The sequence below is a fragment of the Penicillium bovifimosum genome, assembly GCF_028826915.1.
Source record: "Penicillium bovifimosum strain IBT 22155 chromosome Unknown utg000007l_segment0_segment0, whole genome shotgun sequence".
NCBI lineage: Eukaryota > Fungi > Ascomycota > Eurotiomycetes > Eurotiales > Aspergillaceae > Penicillium > Penicillium bovifimosum.
The window spans coordinates 1261079-1277711 of NW_026622716.1; the positions used below are offsets into that span (position 1 = coordinate 1261079).

At 50.6% G+C, this 16633-nt stretch overlaps 7 protein-coding genes across 7 annotated transcripts; 3 read left to right on the forward strand and 4 right to left on the reverse strand.

Annotated features, from left to right (window-relative positions):
* Positions 1-171: 171 nt before the first annotated feature.
* mdv1 (uncharacterized protein) lies at positions 172-2384 on the reverse strand (the record flags this gene model as incomplete). Its single annotated transcript, XM_056670137.1, has 5 exons — positions 172-447; positions 501-1315; positions 1368-1574; positions 1636-2227; positions 2301-2384. The coding sequence occupies 5 exons, from the start codon at positions 2382-2384 to the stop codon at positions 172-174; spliced, it is 1974 nt and encodes a 657-aa protein (XP_056517936.1).
* A 548-nt stretch (positions 2385-2932) lies between these two features.
* On the forward strand, positions 2933-3944 carry N7515_009394 (chorismate mutase ARO7; the record flags this gene model as incomplete). The annotated part of the gene is made up of 3 exons (XM_056670138.1): positions 2933-3003; positions 3151-3802; positions 3867-3944. The coding sequence occupies 3 exons, from the start codon at positions 2933-2935 to the stop codon at positions 3942-3944; spliced, it is 801 nt and encodes a 266-aa protein (XP_056517937.1).
* Positions 3945-4138: 194 nt separating this feature from the next.
* Positions 4139-5113, reverse strand: N7515_009395 (protein-transporting protein BCP1; the record flags this gene model as incomplete). The annotated part of the gene is made up of 3 exons (XM_056670139.1): positions 4139-4684; positions 4741-4974; positions 5042-5113. The coding sequence occupies 3 exons, from the start codon at positions 5111-5113 to the stop codon at positions 4139-4141; spliced, it is 852 nt and encodes a 283-aa protein (XP_056517938.1).
* Positions 5114-7566: 2453 nt separating this feature from the next.
* Positions 7567-8292, reverse strand: N7515_009396 (uncharacterized protein; the record flags this gene model as incomplete). The annotated part of the gene is made up of 1 exon (XM_056670140.1): positions 7567-8292. The coding sequence occupies one exon, from the start codon at positions 8290-8292 to the stop codon at positions 7567-7569; it is 726 nt and encodes a 241-aa protein (XP_056517939.1).
* Positions 8293-9217: 925 nt separating this feature from the next.
* N7515_009397 (uncharacterized protein) lies at positions 9218-9640 on the forward strand (the record flags this gene model as incomplete). The annotated part of the gene is made up of 2 exons (XM_056670141.1): positions 9218-9475; positions 9539-9640. 2 exons carry the CDS (start codon positions 9218-9220, stop codon positions 9638-9640), a joined length of 360 nt encoding a protein of 119 aa, XP_056517940.1.
* Positions 9641-10459: 819 nt separating this feature from the next.
* N7515_009398 (alpha-mannosyltransferase) lies at positions 10460-11950 on the reverse strand (the record flags this gene model as incomplete). The annotated part of the gene is made up of 1 exon (XM_056670142.1): positions 10460-11950. The coding sequence occupies one exon, from the start codon at positions 11948-11950 to the stop codon at positions 10460-10462; it is 1491 nt and encodes a 496-aa protein (XP_056517941.1).
* Positions 11951-12860: 910 nt separating this feature from the next.
* On the forward strand, positions 12861-15245 carry N7515_009399 (Zn(II)2Cys6 transcription factor; the record flags this gene model as incomplete). The annotated part of the gene is made up of 1 exon (XM_056670143.1): positions 12861-15245. The coding sequence occupies one exon, from the start codon at positions 12861-12863 to the stop codon at positions 15243-15245; it is 2385 nt and encodes a 794-aa protein (XP_056517942.1).
* Positions 15246-16633: the final 1388 nt, after the last annotated feature.

The following is a 16633-nucleotide window of genomic DNA, read 5'->3' on the forward strand; positions in this document are numbered from 1 at the left end:
CACTGTATACAAAATAACCTGACTTCATGGTCCTGCCACTCCTGGGTTGCCCAGTACCTACTAAGACACTGGAAGGTTGAATACTATACATGATCAAGGAAAGGCTGTGAAGACGGGGACAAGGAAGATGAAACCCCAGGTATACGCCCTCACAAAGAAGATCTTACAGATCTAGCACGTCCAAGCGGCCATAGTGCCATCTTTGCGCCCCTCCACAAGGTAGCCATCCTTAAGAGCAACCCGCTCGATGATGGCAGGGGAGGCGCCTTCTTCGTCCCAGCCAACACCCGGACCACAGTCCCATTGGTGGCCGTCGGCTTTGTCGTAGACTTTGACTACGTTCTCTCCGGCAGCAGCCACAATGCGTTTCGCGTCAAACATCATGTCAGTGATTGGCCTGTCGTAGGCATAAGCATCGTAGAGAGAGCCCATGCGCAGATCCCAAATCTATGAAATGTTAGAAAAAAAGACTTAGTGAAGCGAAGATAGGAAGGACTCACCCGAATGCTGCGGTCAAGACTGCCTGTGACCAGATGCACATCATCAAACTGAAGACATGTCACCGGCCCTGTGTGACCTACAAGACTCCGGTGGACATGGCCACTACGCAAATCCCAGAGGCGGACCATGCCATCTGCTGTACCGCATGCCAACGCGGCGTCGAAGCACTGGACTGCGCCAACAAAGTCGGCTGAGGCATCGGGCGTGCGGCCGGATGGTCGCCAGTCAGACTCTCCTCCCATCATTGTCGAGGATGCCTGGGCAGAGGCCCACAGAACATCCAAGGTCTGAACACAGCGGCCTTTGACTAGATCCCACTGTCGGAGTGTCTTGTCTGCGGAGCCGGAGATAAGGGTGTCGCCCTTGAAATGGAGCGCAGTCACCTCGTCGACATGTGCTTCTAGAGAGAAGACCTCGCAGTCTCGGAGGTCAGACGATGGCGGTGGTGGGAGATTGTGCTCTGGTGCTGCTTCTTCTTGGTCACGCTCGTGTTTGTTCAGGCGCCCGTCTCGAGTTGTGGGCCGAGCACGGCTCAGGTCCCACAACTTGACAGAGGCATCCATGGAGCCCGTTGCCACGATGTTATCCTCAACTTGCAGGCAGCGGACCGAGGCATGGTGTCCTTCCAAGAAGCCCGAGCATCGGCCAACGTTCATGTCCCAGACCCTCACAGTATCATCTAGTGCAGCGCTGACCATAGTTCCAAATGGAAAGTCGAAGTCGATCGCAGTGATCGTGTCGGTGTGCGCTTCTATTTCCTTGATGAGGGAACCCGGGGCGAAGTGTTCGTGTAGAATTGGCATCGATCGTTTCCCTAAAATACGCCGTCAGTTGCAATTCGGTTTCAAGGCCGAGGGTATCCGTACTGTTACTTCGATGTCGTAGGCTTTTTGGTGAAGGCGAAGGCAACTTCTCGTAGATTGATTCGGACATAAACGAAGCGTCCATCGCTGGGTCGCCGGAGGACACAATTGAATCATCGTTGCCTTCTAATTGCGGCGTCCCTGCCGCAACTGGTGTGTTTTCTGATTCCTCCTCTGGCAAATCTTCCAACCTGTTCTCGAGATCGGTCACTGTCATTTTGAGTCAGTTTTGCTCCCAATTCCATAATTCGATGTATCCAGGTTGACACACATTCTTGCTCCAATCCCGCCTCATCCATCTCCAATCCGGCCAATCGATCCAGAACAATCTTGCGCATCTTGTGCAGGTTGGCGACCTTGTTGTCAATTTCATGGATCTCCGCGCTGCACATGTTCTTTCGGATGCCCATCAACTCCAGCTTGCGGCTCAGCGATTCCCGCTGCTCCTTTAGCGCGGCCGGGCCGGCAGTCAGTGCGCCGCCTTTCTCGGCATCCTTAAGCAGCTTGCTCTTAGAGCTGCGCCTTCGGTGTCGTTTCTTCTCCTTCTCTTCTTCGGGGACGGAGGCCTGGAAGCCTTGGAACAGGGAGTAGGAGCTGGTATCTTCCGGGATGTTGGCGAGAAGGTCATCCGGGAGCGAGGAAAGGGCACGAGATTGAATCTCGGAGGTGGAAAGCTTCGAGCGAACGAGGTCGGTAGGTGTGGTTTGAGCTAGGGAAAAGACCCTGCGCTGCGTGGTCGGTCGGCGCAGCTCGCGGTGGATGTCGGTCATGGCATTGTGCAAGTGGTTATTCTGTTCGCCCGGTCCGATCAGGTGTCCTGCGGTAGTAGTTACTTTTCTTCCAAAAGCTTCGATATGGCGAGTCTGCATTCATAATTGTAACCTAGTCAGCTTGCATATTGGTGGGGGCGTCATCGGAGGATGGGAAAAAGCCTACCGTTAAGCCGGTGCCCAGTAGGCCATCGCCCTCGACGATATCTGACAGGCCCGATGGCGAGTCATCGCGGCGCTGGTTCTCCATGAGACCAACAGTATGGGCTCAACCAAAACCCATGCGGTACGTGGAAAGGTTAGTTGAGGAGCTTGTGGTAGGTTGTAGGAGGCTTGGAGGGCCCACGCGAGGTTACCGCGTTCCCCGGGTACTGCCGTGCAGCCGTATGGTATCTTTACAGGCTGAAACCAGCTGCCCAGCTGTCAGTCGCTTGCTTTTGACAGAGTTGAAGAGCTTTGGATCGGTAATGATCTCGATCGCAGTGTTTGAGTTGTATGGTTCGGGTTTCTAAACGGTGAAAATGCTACCTCAGGCACATATGGCCCCGAGTCCCGAATCGGCGAATCCGATAGATCATTATACGAAGCTTTGAAGGCTGGCGCATGCTGATTCACCGGTCATTCTGTAATTTTTCATATGCAGCCTAAAATATCGAGGCAGAGCTTCTGACACAGCAATTTCCGCACTTCCCCTAGTCTGGGGCGTATAAGTAAGAAGATGACCGGCAGAGTGGACTAAAGGCCATCCGACTTCGCAGTCCCACAGACTCTCACCCTCTACAACTCCCCTCCACAGCCATGGATGCCGCCATTGACCTGTCCGATGTCTCCAAGGCACTGGACCTTGCTAATATCCGCTTCCAGTTGATGTGAGCTCCCACCTTTCTTCAGGACTAGCTGAAATCCCAAGTCCTTTCCCCGCCCCCACCACAGCTCTCCAATGCTATACCCATGCAAAACGATATATTTCTATTGGGCCCAACCATAAACAAAGAACCGCTAACATTCCAGCCTAGTCGACTGGAGGACACAATCACCTTCCATCTGATCGAGCGGGCCCAATTCCCATTGAACAAGACAATCTACGCTCCCGGTGGCGTCAAGATCCCCAAGAGCAACCTCAGTCTGCTGGACTACCTGCTCCGCGAACAAGAACGCATCCAATCCCGAGTGCGCCGCTACCAATCGCCGGACGAATATCCGTTCTTCCCAGATGTGCTCGAGGAACCGATCCTGCAGCCGCTGGAATACCCGCGCATCCTGCACGAGAACGATGTCTGCGTCAACGACGTAATCAAGGAGCGGTACATCAAGGAGGTGCTGCCGGCGGTGTGTCCCGAGTTTGGACGGGAGGACCGTGGCGAGACGCAGGAGAACTACGGCTCCGCGGCGACTTGCGACGTTGCTTGTTTGCAGGCGCTGTCGCGTCGCATTCATTTCGGAAAGTTCGTCGCTGAGTCCAAGTTCCAGAAGGATCCTGAGACCTTTGTGCGTCTGATCAAGGCCGAGGATCGTGAGGGTATTGATGCTGCTATTACCAATTCTGCTGTTGAACAGAAGGTCCTTGAGCGCTTGGGTCTGAAGGCTAAGACCTATGGCACCGATCCTGCTTTCCCTGACGTGAATGGTGCCAAGATCAACGTCGAGGCGGTGGTTTCTATGTACAAGGTGAGAAATCGTATCCTGAATTCTACTGGGTGTGAAATGCTAACTTTCAATGTTACTCGAATAGGAATGCGTCATCCCGTTGACCAAGGTCGTTGAGGTTGAGTACCTCATGCAGAGACTCAAGGGCACGCAATGGGAGTGAAGAGGGAGATATTATGAATTTACGATATGCCTATGCCATAGCTTAGCTGCATTTATAAAAAAGTCTACATGGTTGATGCAACATGAACCCCCGTATCACAGATGGCAAACAACACCAGCAGAAGCCAATGAGCTAGAGCATAAATTGTTTCGTATTAGACATGAAATGTATTAGACCCAAAGTCTTCACACTGATTACGACATATATTCCGTGAGAGCCTTGACCATAGGCTCAAACTTAGCAGCCTCAATCAAGATCAAGCTACCTTTCGTCCGGATACCCAGTTCCTGGAATGCGCGCTTCGAGTCTGAGTGACCATCATCGGACTTGTGTGTGTACTCATAAGAACCAGTGCACACCGCATGGCGCTCCACCACTTCATCTTCGGGGTGGAAGAAGAAACGCTCAGCCTTATCACCACCCTTCTTCTTCTTCTTCTGGGGCCGTGACTCTTCCTGATCGAGCTTCGACTCAATTTCCTCGTAGTTTTTAGAAATGACCAAGTAGTGCGAGAAGGTATAGGGCTCCTTGTCCTCGATAGCCCAGGCGATCTCTTCCTGAAGCATGTTGTACATAGGAGGGACAATCTCGGACGGCATATTGATCAACCGCTCAGTCAGAATGAGACCAATGGGAGGGATGGGGGTTTGCGTAAGAAGCTGGGCGGCAGCAGAAAGGGACTCGTTGGAAGAGGTTTTGGTTTTGAGGTATTCGATCAGGTCCTTGATAACGGGTTTGTCCTGGAGCCAGAATTGTCAGTACAATGAATAAAATAAGGGGAAGAGGGTTCACGAACCTTGTGTTCCTGTAGGTTGACGATTGACAAGAATGCGTAGGGATCCGATTCGTGTCCGTCGACCTTTACTGTTGATCCCAGCGTCGGTTGGGAGAGAATCAGATCGGCCAGCGCGGACATGTCGAAGATTTGAGCGTCATTGTCGAAGAGTTGGCGGAGGAGGTTCTTCAGGCCGTGGAAATCGATAGGCTGCGGGTCAAACCATTCGAAGTCGACGTTGACCATGTCCATATCCTGTAGCCGTCATTCTTGTTAGCAATTCATTGGTGCACAGTCTGGGGTACAGCTCTGAGAGACTTACCTCGTCGGACGACTCATCGTCTGGCTTGGTGCCACCCATGGTGACATCTTCGACTTCTTTCCGCTTGACCATATTGGGCTAATTGAGGTGTTATATGTTGTGTTTGGGTAAAGAATTTGAGATTCAAAAGTTGATGGCCCCCGCGCTCGGCCGCTTTCGAACTTTTTTCCTTATCGGCTGTTATCGCCGGACACCGTACTATGTCATTGAGCAGTATTTCTTTCTGGAAGGTGATTATTTATTGATCAGTTAATTCCAATTGCTCTGTGACATATAGGGAGTTATCCGTTATTGTTAATCTAAATCAGGGGCTTTCAAACGTCTCGAGTTTTGCAAGCTCACAACTGCCCGGAAATTGGACACGACGTAGTACCTACCTATCGCCCGTTGATATATATTGTAGTGGGGAGGTGTGACCTAGTTAACTAGAGAGCTAACTAATATCGTTCATGGAGCTACTCTTCTAAGCACATCTGTTCCTACCCCGTTCGTCAATAACTAAAAGCTTTTCAAGTAGTAACCAACTACTTCAATCCATGGACACTTGAGCATAATCATAATTAATCTCAAGATATCTAGATCAGAGGGCCATCTGCTCCAATCATTCAATTCCTGTGGGAGTAGACCGGACTCAACTGTAATATTTCCTTTAATGAATAGTTTTCTACCCACTCAGATGTAAGATCTAATTCAAATTAGGTTTGAAGTTCCTGCCTGCGAGTGCCTGTAGGAAATTCATACGTTCTTTCCTCCCTATTGTACCTTCCTTTACGATGAATGCACCTGCCTTCGCGATGGCTTTCCCCGTAGATGAAGTACTTTCTGCTCATGTCTTCTGTTTCTACTCTTCTCGTGCACGCACACAAACAATAACACAACCAGTAGCTAATATATTGGGTAGTAGAGTCGATAGTATAACTAACACATTCGTTAGGCTACCTTAGATTGAGCAACGATGGGCAGAGTTCATCCTCAGGCAAACAGATGATTAAGACATTTAACAAATGTGTAGATGCAGGAGACAACAGGAACTGTCATTATTTCTTCATCAAAGTATCTCCAGGCTTCGCGTTGTCTTTGAAGCCACCTTCTTTTTGTGTTCCAGGCAATAAGCTTTCCACTGAACGCGGAGCTCTGTTCTCATTCTTGACAAGCTCCGCGACTGCAACCCGCAGTATAATGTTAGTTATATGTCTTCTTTTTTTCCCCACAAATTATTAATTAAACTCACCAGTATATATCGTTTGCCCAGAAAGCCGCTCCTGTTAAACGACATTGGCTAAACCAAAGACGGCTTGTAGGCCATCCACACCTTCCCAGATTTCGAATCACCCAGAACCCAATCTGATTCGAAGGCAACTCATGTTTTGTAATCAGCGTTTGGCACCTATCACATCTTCCTAGGAATTTCTTCTCTGGGACAAGAGACAAGAGATCGATGTCAGGTTTTGAAAGGACTGGTTTCTTGTATCCAGGAGGGGTTTTCGAGGCTGAGGGGATGTAACTTGAAAGTCCCAGATGGGGGCAAGCAAAACTTGGTTCAGCATAAATATGATCTTTGGGAACGTGAAGGCTCATGGTATACTGAGCTAGTACACACAATTGGTCAGTTTCTGTGAGAGATAACACCAGAATGACCCGCATATCATAGCTAGGCCAATTGTCATATTTGAAATCACAGCTGTGACTCAGACTAGGCTTTCCTGTGTCGAGAACTCCATACTCAAATAAGCCATAATTGGTCTTTTCTAGCTTCGCGGGCAATTTGAGGATCTTAACAAGCTTGTCTCGATCTCGGATTGTCAAAGAGATACAAGGGCGTAGATCAGCTATGCCAGCGTAGTGTGTGCACGATCTCTCGAGAGCTGATTCCCTCAATGAATGTCTTGAAAATTCCTTCCGTGGATGGAGCTTCAAACATTTGCCACAGTAAGCCCAACGGCGATTTTCGAGTCGAAGAAGGAGTTGATTCCGTAGCACACCCCGACTGTTCACGCAAAGTATTGGATTCCTGATCCGTAAGAGGCGTGGAAACTCAAGTTCTTTGTGCTTTACTATTGTCCCGAATAGACAGAAGAGCCCTTTACAGCTGAGGGATAGACAAACTTGATCGAGTACTGAGAGATGTTGGTAGATGTTTTGTAAGACGCCTCAATCCAAACAAAGTATAGCGGGGGGTTCTGGTATTTTCTTCCAAGTACGCAGCAGTCTGAGGAGCAAATGTTTGAATCGCGACATCTTCGAGTAGGCAAGCGATGACATTGAGCGTGCAGGAAACTGGGCTTGGCGCTTTAGTGAAAGCGAATAGACAGAGTTAATCTGATATATGGGTGTAACTTGATGTTGAGAAAGAAAAGACGCCGTCATTGCTGAATTATTGGTGGCGTATTTATCACATAGTAGTACATGGACGGGCAACAGGTTCTGGAGAGCATGGATCGGACGCTGTCCAGTCTACCTACACATCTGAATTGATCTGACAGCTATAATAAAGACCGTAAAATCTTAGGTTAAACTGCCTAGATTTATACATCGTACTCCACCGCATCAACAGTCGGCACCTTATGAAGCTTAACATCAAAGAACCTCGCCACAAGCTGCACACAATCCCAAATAACCTGCACCTCCTCCTTAGGAACACCAATACGCCTCGTGCCCCGAATATGCCAATGAGTCTCCTTTGGCAAATTCTGACTCATAATACCCGGCAGCACAACGAGCTGCGTATCAAGATCATCCAAAACCTGCCGATCTGACAAAAACAAGCCATAAGTGATCTCCTTAGAAAGCCAGGAGAAATCCTTATGAGCACTGAACAGATCCAGCGTGTCGGTCGTGTTGCGCGCATACAGCTTCTGCAACCACCCAGTGCCGCGCTCGTGGTTGGCCTGGTCGCATTGCCAGTTCTCGCGGGTAAAGGTGTAATCCTTATCCTCGTCGCGCTCGACCTCGCTGATTGCCAGGATGGCCTCGATGGGCTTGCAGACTCCGACGATAGGCACGGCTTTGACGAGGGCCTCGCGCAGTCGCCGGATCAGGGCTTGGCGGGCTGGTGAGGTTGCATAGTTTGCTTGCTTGGTGAGGTAGAGGTAGAGCTGGTCGGCGCGCTCAGGGTCGGGGCTGGCGACTAGGGTGCTGATTGCTAGAATGTACCATTTGTCGTTGCCTAAGCTGGTGGTTTTGAAGCGGTTCTCTAGCTCGGTGAAGAGTTGGTGGTAGCGGGGTTGGACTTCCGCGGTGGTGAAACTCATGGTTCTTGGCGGCTGGTAGGCTTGGACAGGGATTGAATAGATTGTGTTCTTTAGCTTTAAGCTGGCTCGGATTGGTATTCGGGAGAACATTAGAACATTAGGCATACGAAGTATAATGAATATGCGGTGTACGCAGTACAAAGTGATTTTCTCGAAATTCCAATCGCAGTGCTCTCCGAGGCCGGAGTGGGTCGCTGCACGGTCAAAGGTATTCTCGAGGATAGTACGCAGTAGATACTATAGAAGTCTACGATCTTTTTGAGCTCATTTGAAGAGTTTGATTCGGGAATTGAATGAGAGCTATCATTGAGAACATCATTAGGTCGACACTGTGAGCTTGGTAGGAATACTAGTTCAGAGCTTCCTACGTCAGGAAGGCTACGACATACTGTGTATGATCTATGCCGATAGCGGACTCGATAGTTAGATCGCAATCAAACAAGCACAGATATAACTCATCCCCAGAAAAGATATTAACAGATACAACCATAAAGGTAAGAACATATAAGTTCATACATGTTGCCTCCAACTAGTACGTGACCAACTATAAGAGTGGAGTCACTGCGGGAAGCCAAGCCACGACATGTAGCTCACGATGTCACAGATCGCCGGGCAATACTGCCTTGCTTACACCATTATCTTGTGCAAAGTACACAAGAAGCTCAAAGAATGACCCAGAGCAGCTCCCATCAGACTCCAGCAAGGATCAATTCTGTCATTGCCTGCGAAACTGGGCTACGACCCCACTATGATCTCAGTGACTCCAGCATGACATCACAATCCAGACCCAAGTATAAGACTGAAGCTGAGAACGAAATAAGCAGAATCAATTAACACAACCTTCACTCTTCTACTCAATCACTATCTACCAAGCTCTCTTTACTCTCCTCAAAACCTCAAATCAATCCTCTCTCATCCACACAAAATGTCAGGCAACTCCAGTGTCGGTACCCGCTCCCTCTATGAGGCCGGTGACCAGCGTAACGTCCCTGTCTCCGACCTCGAAGAGCGTGCCCGCTACGCCGAGGGCATGCCTCACAGCCACAAGAACCTCGACTCCAAGGATGGCCGCTCCATTGCCAACAAGCTGGCTTCTCAGGAGAAGAAGTCTGATCCTAGCCACCACCACAACAACGAGTCCAACCCAGAGGCTGAATTGAGCAAGCAAGATCCTACCAAGCCTGTGAGTTCCATCTGCTTTACGCGCGAATTGAAAACGTGCAATTGCTAACGATCATCTCTACAGGCTCGTGTACACGGCAACACTCCTTCCAGGGGTGCGCAGGTTGATGCCGAGCTCCAGGCTGAGGATGAGCAGCGTCTGCGTGAGAAGGGAATTAAGCACTAAATTTGTGTTTATGACGTTACTGAATACTCCACGAATATTCTGATTGGGGCTGTTGTTGAAACATGATGTACGATAAATAATGATATCTGGTCAACGTTTTGATAGACGGGCCACTGAATGAATACCTACTTCGAAGATAAGTTCTGGATGGTGTAGAATCCGGATTGTAGACAGTGTTGCTTGTCAAATGTCAATCAAAAAGGCTGTCGTACCTAGTAGACTTGCAATGGATGACAGGGCTCGAATCTTAAGCATAAAGCTACATTCAAATTATTGAGCTTGAGCACTTCCTCTCCGCACACGACCAATGGCGTCATGGCTCTGCACCTCAAGTGCCTCAGTGATGCCCGGAAGCGAGAAGCGAGGACACCTACCTACTGGCGGTCTACTCGAAGATGAAGCGATGGGAGTACCGGTTCAAAAGGTTGTGCCATTGTAAGACATTGAATATACTAAGATGTATAGAACTGAGATCGCTTTTTTATGAACAATTATGCGATATACAAGAGACCCTTGGAATATTTGGAGGGCCAAGCTACTGCACATTTGGTATGTACAAGCCGGAGGAGCAGGCATCACAGACGCTGCAGCTAGTTGCCCAAGGAAGTGTGGGTTGGTCGCATAGGAGGGATACTAGGGCAACCGGAAACTTTAGACAAAGTTGGTCGCTGCAGATACCCGGGCGAACCAACCGAGCCTCGAGTCTCGACAGGAGGCATGTTGCCGGAGGGGACTCGGATACCAATCACCGAGTCTTGGTTGGGAGGTGGGAGGGAAGGGACAGGCCAAGGTACAATAGCACCATAGTCAGCCCTGGGATCAGGCCTCCAGAACAAACTTGGGGTCATCATCATGCGGCTCAGCGAAGACATGGCTCCAGTATTCCTCGACTCTCTGGCAAAGGCCCACTTTGTTCTCCCAGGTCTTGAACGCCGTTTCCAGATTGCAGCTCACCCATTTGATCTCCTCCCAGTAAGCCTTCTCGACATCATATCCAAAGCGCCGGATGGTCTCTGGGGGCGCCGTCCAGGCGCGTCCATCGGAGCCGTCCTCCTTCAAGGTAGGGGTTGTTTCCCAGCCCATGCCGAAGATCCGGTCTCCGGGATTGAACTTGGGATAGTTGGCATGAATGAAGAAGATATGAGGCGCTGGTGCAACAGCCTCATCCTTGACTCGCCATTTATCCTGCTGGATCAAGGCGTAGTCCTCGCGGGGGTCAGACTGTGCCATAGCTGATCCAGACAGCCCACCTGCATTTGCATGTCCGATGGCTTGCACCCTCTCACTGACGGTATAGAAAGGCGCACCTACAGCCATGGCAGCATGAATAAAGGTTTCCTTGTCTCCCTCGCCAGGGCCTCCCTGGCTTAGCAAGCGGAAATAGTGTGACGGGCCGTAGAAATTATAATACGCCGCCACTAAGAGAGCCAGCGAGTGCGTCTTCTTAGAGACCAAAAATGCACCGGTTTCTGATGACTGTCTGGCAGCCATAGAAGGAGCCTCTTGGCGTGAAATTCTGTAGTACAACGGAGATGCGGAGGACGCCCAAAAGTCGGGCCATGTGACTAACCCGTTGGATTTGAATGGTTCCGAGTCCAGCAAATCCTCCGGCTTCCCGAGAGGGAAGCAGTCGGCATCCATCCAGACAATCTCCTCAAACGAGGAGAAAAGTACCGCGAAGATCTTGAGCTGATAGTGCTCGATGATATTCTTACCCACCACATCTGACAGCAGCAAGCATTGCGCATCAAGTTTGGGAAGTACATCCTTGCAGACCTGTTTCTCATGTTCGGTAGCGTCCTTCATGTATAGTTCAACAGGCAGCGTTGACCCCGCACGGCGTAGCATCCGCAGCGATGAGACAAAGACAGGGAGATATGTGGAACCGGCCGTTGATACCAATCCCCGTTTCCCTTTGGTATGAATTGGCTTCAGTGTCTTCTCCGAAGTTTTGACATCCTCGATGAAAGCCGCATGCGCTTCTTCCATCTTGCGTACATCTTCATCGCTCATCCCCGTCAGGTCGGGCCTCGGCATATCCTTCGTGGGGTCAAAGTGTTGAGCTTCGATATCTCCTCGTTTTTCCGGAGCGGGGACATTCGGGTTATGGCGCTCGATGATAGGTCGAAGGACTTTCCAGAAATCCTTCTGGCGCTCAGTGAGAGGCACTTCGAATGCTGTGTTGGGTACTAAGGAGACGGTGGAGGATGCGGTGGTTGGCGACCAGTAAAAGTAGACAGTGCATACCAAGATCAAGGTGAGCGTCGCCAGCACGAGCGATCTCGCTTTCCCTGGTCGGAAGGCACCCATAATGGTTGTGTCGGCAACTTGCGCTTGGATCCAGGGGGTTTCAGTGAGCGGGCGCACGGCCACGCCGATCAACTATTCCCTCCAGAAGTCAAGGAAATCAACGGTTAATTGTATCCGGATATTGCCCAATCCCAAGTGTATTGATGCCGGGCAGGGGGTTTGCAGGTTGTGGCGCATCGTCCAGAAAGTCTGCGGGTTGGGCGGAAAGAAGATTAGCCCAGAGGCTTGGCGGTTCGGATTCAAGGTTGATCGGAACGATGTACCCCGTACGATACTTCTCCTTGAACATCATAATCTCTCTAGACTCTCATTGTATGTCGGAGTCATTCAGTCTTATATATGTCTGTTACGGAGTACTTGAAGTGACTCGAGATCTAGCCATTCACCCATGTAACCCGCTTTGCCAGTGCCGAGGCCGATATGTACTAATGTCAGCAAGGCAATGGAAAAAAGTCGAACCAGATCGCATGTGAGACTGTGAGACTCAACCAATAGTTCAATGATTTCATGATCACCACAGTGGGACCACTCATTGCCTGTTGGAAGGATGCGCCCCATCGCTCAGTTCTTGTCGATTAAACGACTCAAGCGCGGATCAGCCTCCACTGGGAAGATCCCATATCCACCCACTTCCCCCCAAATACGGCTTTTCCCTCGTTTATCATTCCCTCTTTTTCGGTCTCTGCAGAACTCAGGAGTCTTTTGAAACTTTTCTATTTAAATATCTTCTTCCCCAAAGATCCTCAAAGATCCCCCAATTCGGATCCGATCGAGATTCGATAATCCGCCCCCCCGATTATAAATCCGAACTCAAAAGTACTGCCCCCCCCGTGAGAGTCCATTTCGTCAATCGACAACCTCAGTCTTAACGGATGGACCCCCGTGCGGGCATCGGCCACGCCCGTCGAAGATGACCTCCAATACCGCAGATCGTCTCCCGCGGGACCCCGCGCCTAAGGGAAAATCCCGCAAAACAGATGTGAATGTCCCGATCCGAAAACGCCGCAAAAGGACCGTGGTCAGCGGGGCCCCCGACGATTGTTTCGCCTGCGCAAAACGAGGAGCACGATGTGACCGACGCCGACCCTATTGCTCTCAGTGCCTCGACCTCGGCCGCGAATGTTCCGGATACAAAACGACGTTGACATGGGGCGTGGGTGTTGCAAGTCGAGGGAAACTCCGGGGGCAGAAGCTCCCGGTGATGGAATCGGAGGTACAATCCACGGCCACTACGAAATCACCACCGAAGGCAGATAGCAGCAGTCCCTCTTCGTCCCGAGCTCCCGCCTATGCTTCAGCCCCCGGACCTCCGGGCACTGGCCCAACAACTGCATCATTCAACGCGACAACTCCGAACGTGAAACAGGAAGGCAGTCCGCCCATGCCAGATGCTGTCGATATATCTTCCAATATGGCTTGGGTAATGGATATGCCGGATCCACAATCTTGGTCGACGACGTGTGCTGCTACAGGGCTGCCGTTACCAAGTCGGCCGTTGATTTCAAATGACCAGGCCATGGTTCCAGAAACGCCTCAATCATATGCTCCTATCCTAAGTCCCACAGCTAGTTTCGGTTCTCCGGTCTGGCCGGCAATAGCCTCATTCTCAGGTCAAGGTGCTACTCCCCCAACGTCACAAGAGACGGATGAGGAGGAGGTTCAACATGATCCCAATCATACGATGTACTGGAACGCCGCTCACTCCCCGTCTCTTTCCCAATTACTTCTAGCCCGATCGGTGGGCCGGACCCCGCGTATCCGTTATCTCATCAGCTATTATGCCGAAGTCATTGCTCCGATGATTGTCGCTTTCGATACCCCCACGAATCCATTCCGAACTCACGTCATCCGTCTAGCTATGGAGAGTGAGGCATTGCAGGAGGCAATTGCAACATTAGCGACGAGTAATCTTCGCCAGAGACGAGAACACAATCACCTCTCGACAGAAAGAACCTTACCAGCACGCATGTCATCGATGGCTCATCGCGCCCTGACTGATGAAGATTTCCAAGATCGATATGGCATCTCAATGGTGGAAGGATATCAGAGAGAAGAAAACCATCACCGCGGGATGGCCGTCAAGGCCTTGAATGCCGATCTGGCCGACCCTCGTCGCAGGTTGTCAGACTCCGTCCTGGCGACATTGTTGATACTCTGTCTTTTCCATGGCTGCGATACTGGTGTTGCGAGTTTCCGGTCCCAGTTTGCTGGAGTAACGAGACTTCTTGCAATTCGAATGCGCCATTCCCGAGTCATATCGGATGATCTTAAATGGTTCATTCGCATGTTCTCGTGGTTTGATACGTTGACGGCAACTACCAATGACCGTGATGTGCAACTTCGCGGAACATGTTTGGAGATCAGCTCGAAAACAGACGGAGAATGGGGCTTAGAGAACCTGGCTGGCTGTGATGGCCGTCTATTCAAGCTGATCTCCCAGTTGGGACGTTTAAATCTCCTCAGTCAGGACCAAGAGCCTAATCTAGCACGCCCAAGTGACGCTGCCGTCTCTACCACCTCTCTCCCTCCTAATATGCTGTTCCCCGGATGGGAAACGGTAAACCCAGGAATGGGCTACGCACCGGACAACGGATTCACTCTTCCCACACCACCCCAAAGCAGCGACTCATCCCGTCGGCCTTCCTCCCCAGCATTTTGGACAGAGTGGTATTCGCTCAGGCAGCGACTCGAGTCCTGGCGATTCGACCCACCTGCTACGACTGCTGGAGCTCCTTTCCCCTCACCTCCGTTGTCTGCATCCACAATGACCTGGAACTCTACCACCTATGTTACGCCACCGACCGTTACCTCAGGATATCAAGTCGCACCTGAGAATCTCCAGGACGTCTACCAGATCTCGGAGTGCTTCCGTCATGCTGCCCTACTCTACTGCGAACGTCTCGCGGAGCCGACCCTACCATCGCGCCATGGCCGGATCCAGCACCTCGTCCAGCTCGCCATGCACTGCATCATCACCGTGCAATCCGATGTGTATCTGCTGTGGCCACTGTTCATTGTCGGTTCGGAGTGCGTCCAAAAGGATCACCGCGCCATCATACGGAAGCGCTGCAAGGATATTTCCAAGGACTCGGGCTTCATCAACAACCTTTCCTGTCTGAAGCTCCTCGAACGGATCTGGGCCGATCACTCCGACGAATCTTCATTCCCAGTATATCCTAGCGAGCTCGGTCCCCCGCCTCCGCTGGCTAGCGGCAGGGCGCCAGCATCGCAGGCCTTCCGGTGGTCCCGTGTGATGCAGGCCAAGCGGGGCGACGGAGAGTACATGGTTGCATAGGGGGTTACTCTCTATCTTTTATAATGTCTAGCTACTCTCTATGTTGGCGGGTCAGCTTTCAGCACTCTGGTGGGATGGACTTATTTCTTCTTTTGGTTCGAAGGATCAGCGACTCGTATGTTGGGTTTTAGCAATGTGATACCATTATATGTGTAACAGTATTTATTGCCTTCGGCTGATGCTGTCTACATATCGACTCTTATTTTTTCGGATTATTGGCGCTTTACACGCACAAGTACATAGATTACAACCTCCCAATCTTATGACGACCGTTGAAACCCAAAACATCCTTGATTATCCTTATCTTCTTAACGAACCAGACCACTGGGTCCAACATCAGGCCTGTTATCTACAAGATGGAAGTCCTCTTTGTCCCGACCTTGGAAGTTACAGCCGTTTCTTTCAAGGCCCAATAATAGGGGTTATCTATCGTAAGCCACTCGAAGATAGATAAAACACGTCTAGCCCAACCAAAGACCTTTCCCTATCTCGATTCTCTACGTCCCTCAACGGAGGCGCTATTCCCTCAACGGCGAAACAAAAGTACCAAGCACCGCTAGTCACATAGGGCACAGGGCAAGGGCAGCCATCCAAGCCCTACATGATCAGCACGCACTTAGGACGGAAGCACCAATGACTCCGTAACAGCCCTAATCAATAGTGTATGCCAAGTTCTAATTTGCCTCGTTCTTCCCGACCGCTAGTATTCTTCCAGGCGGCAGGCCTAATCTAAAATGCTAATAAGGAATCATCCACCCAGATCCAAAGCAAAGTTTGTTGACTCTCCCGCGGCCCGCTCGTGCAAGGGGGCAGGATGTGATACAGCTATGATCTATCTTATTGTACAAGCCTTTTTCTTCCAATATCTATTCAAAGACTGTTTAATGGAATTTCAGGGGAACCATACTCCATATTAAGGAAGGTCGCTGCTGGAGGTCTACCTTTATGTATGCGATGCTACGGAGTACGGAGTACTGTGTACAAAGAAGCCGTCTTCATTATTGTTCTCATTCGCAAGTCTTGGCAGTCTCAATATCAAACCCAAAATTACCCAAGTACAGACCCACTTTGAAACCCGCTTACAATCGATCTGTCATGCGGTACGGTGTATCCGTCCGGAATACAAGTACCCACAACATCTAGGCAACATCCCATACGCGCAAGGAAGCTGAGCCCGTCAAACGGCGACTCCGTTGCACTATATTTTCCGTATGGAGATGTGATGATCCTCTGCACAATGACGGTGAGTCATGCTAAGCCGAGTCGCACAAGAAGCACGGGATATAAATTAAACAGAGCCAATAGTTTCGCTCCGGGGTACGGTGTATCCGTAGAAAGGAAGCCTCTGCGTGTGTGTGTGTGTGTGTGTGTGTGCCCGTGCGGGCATT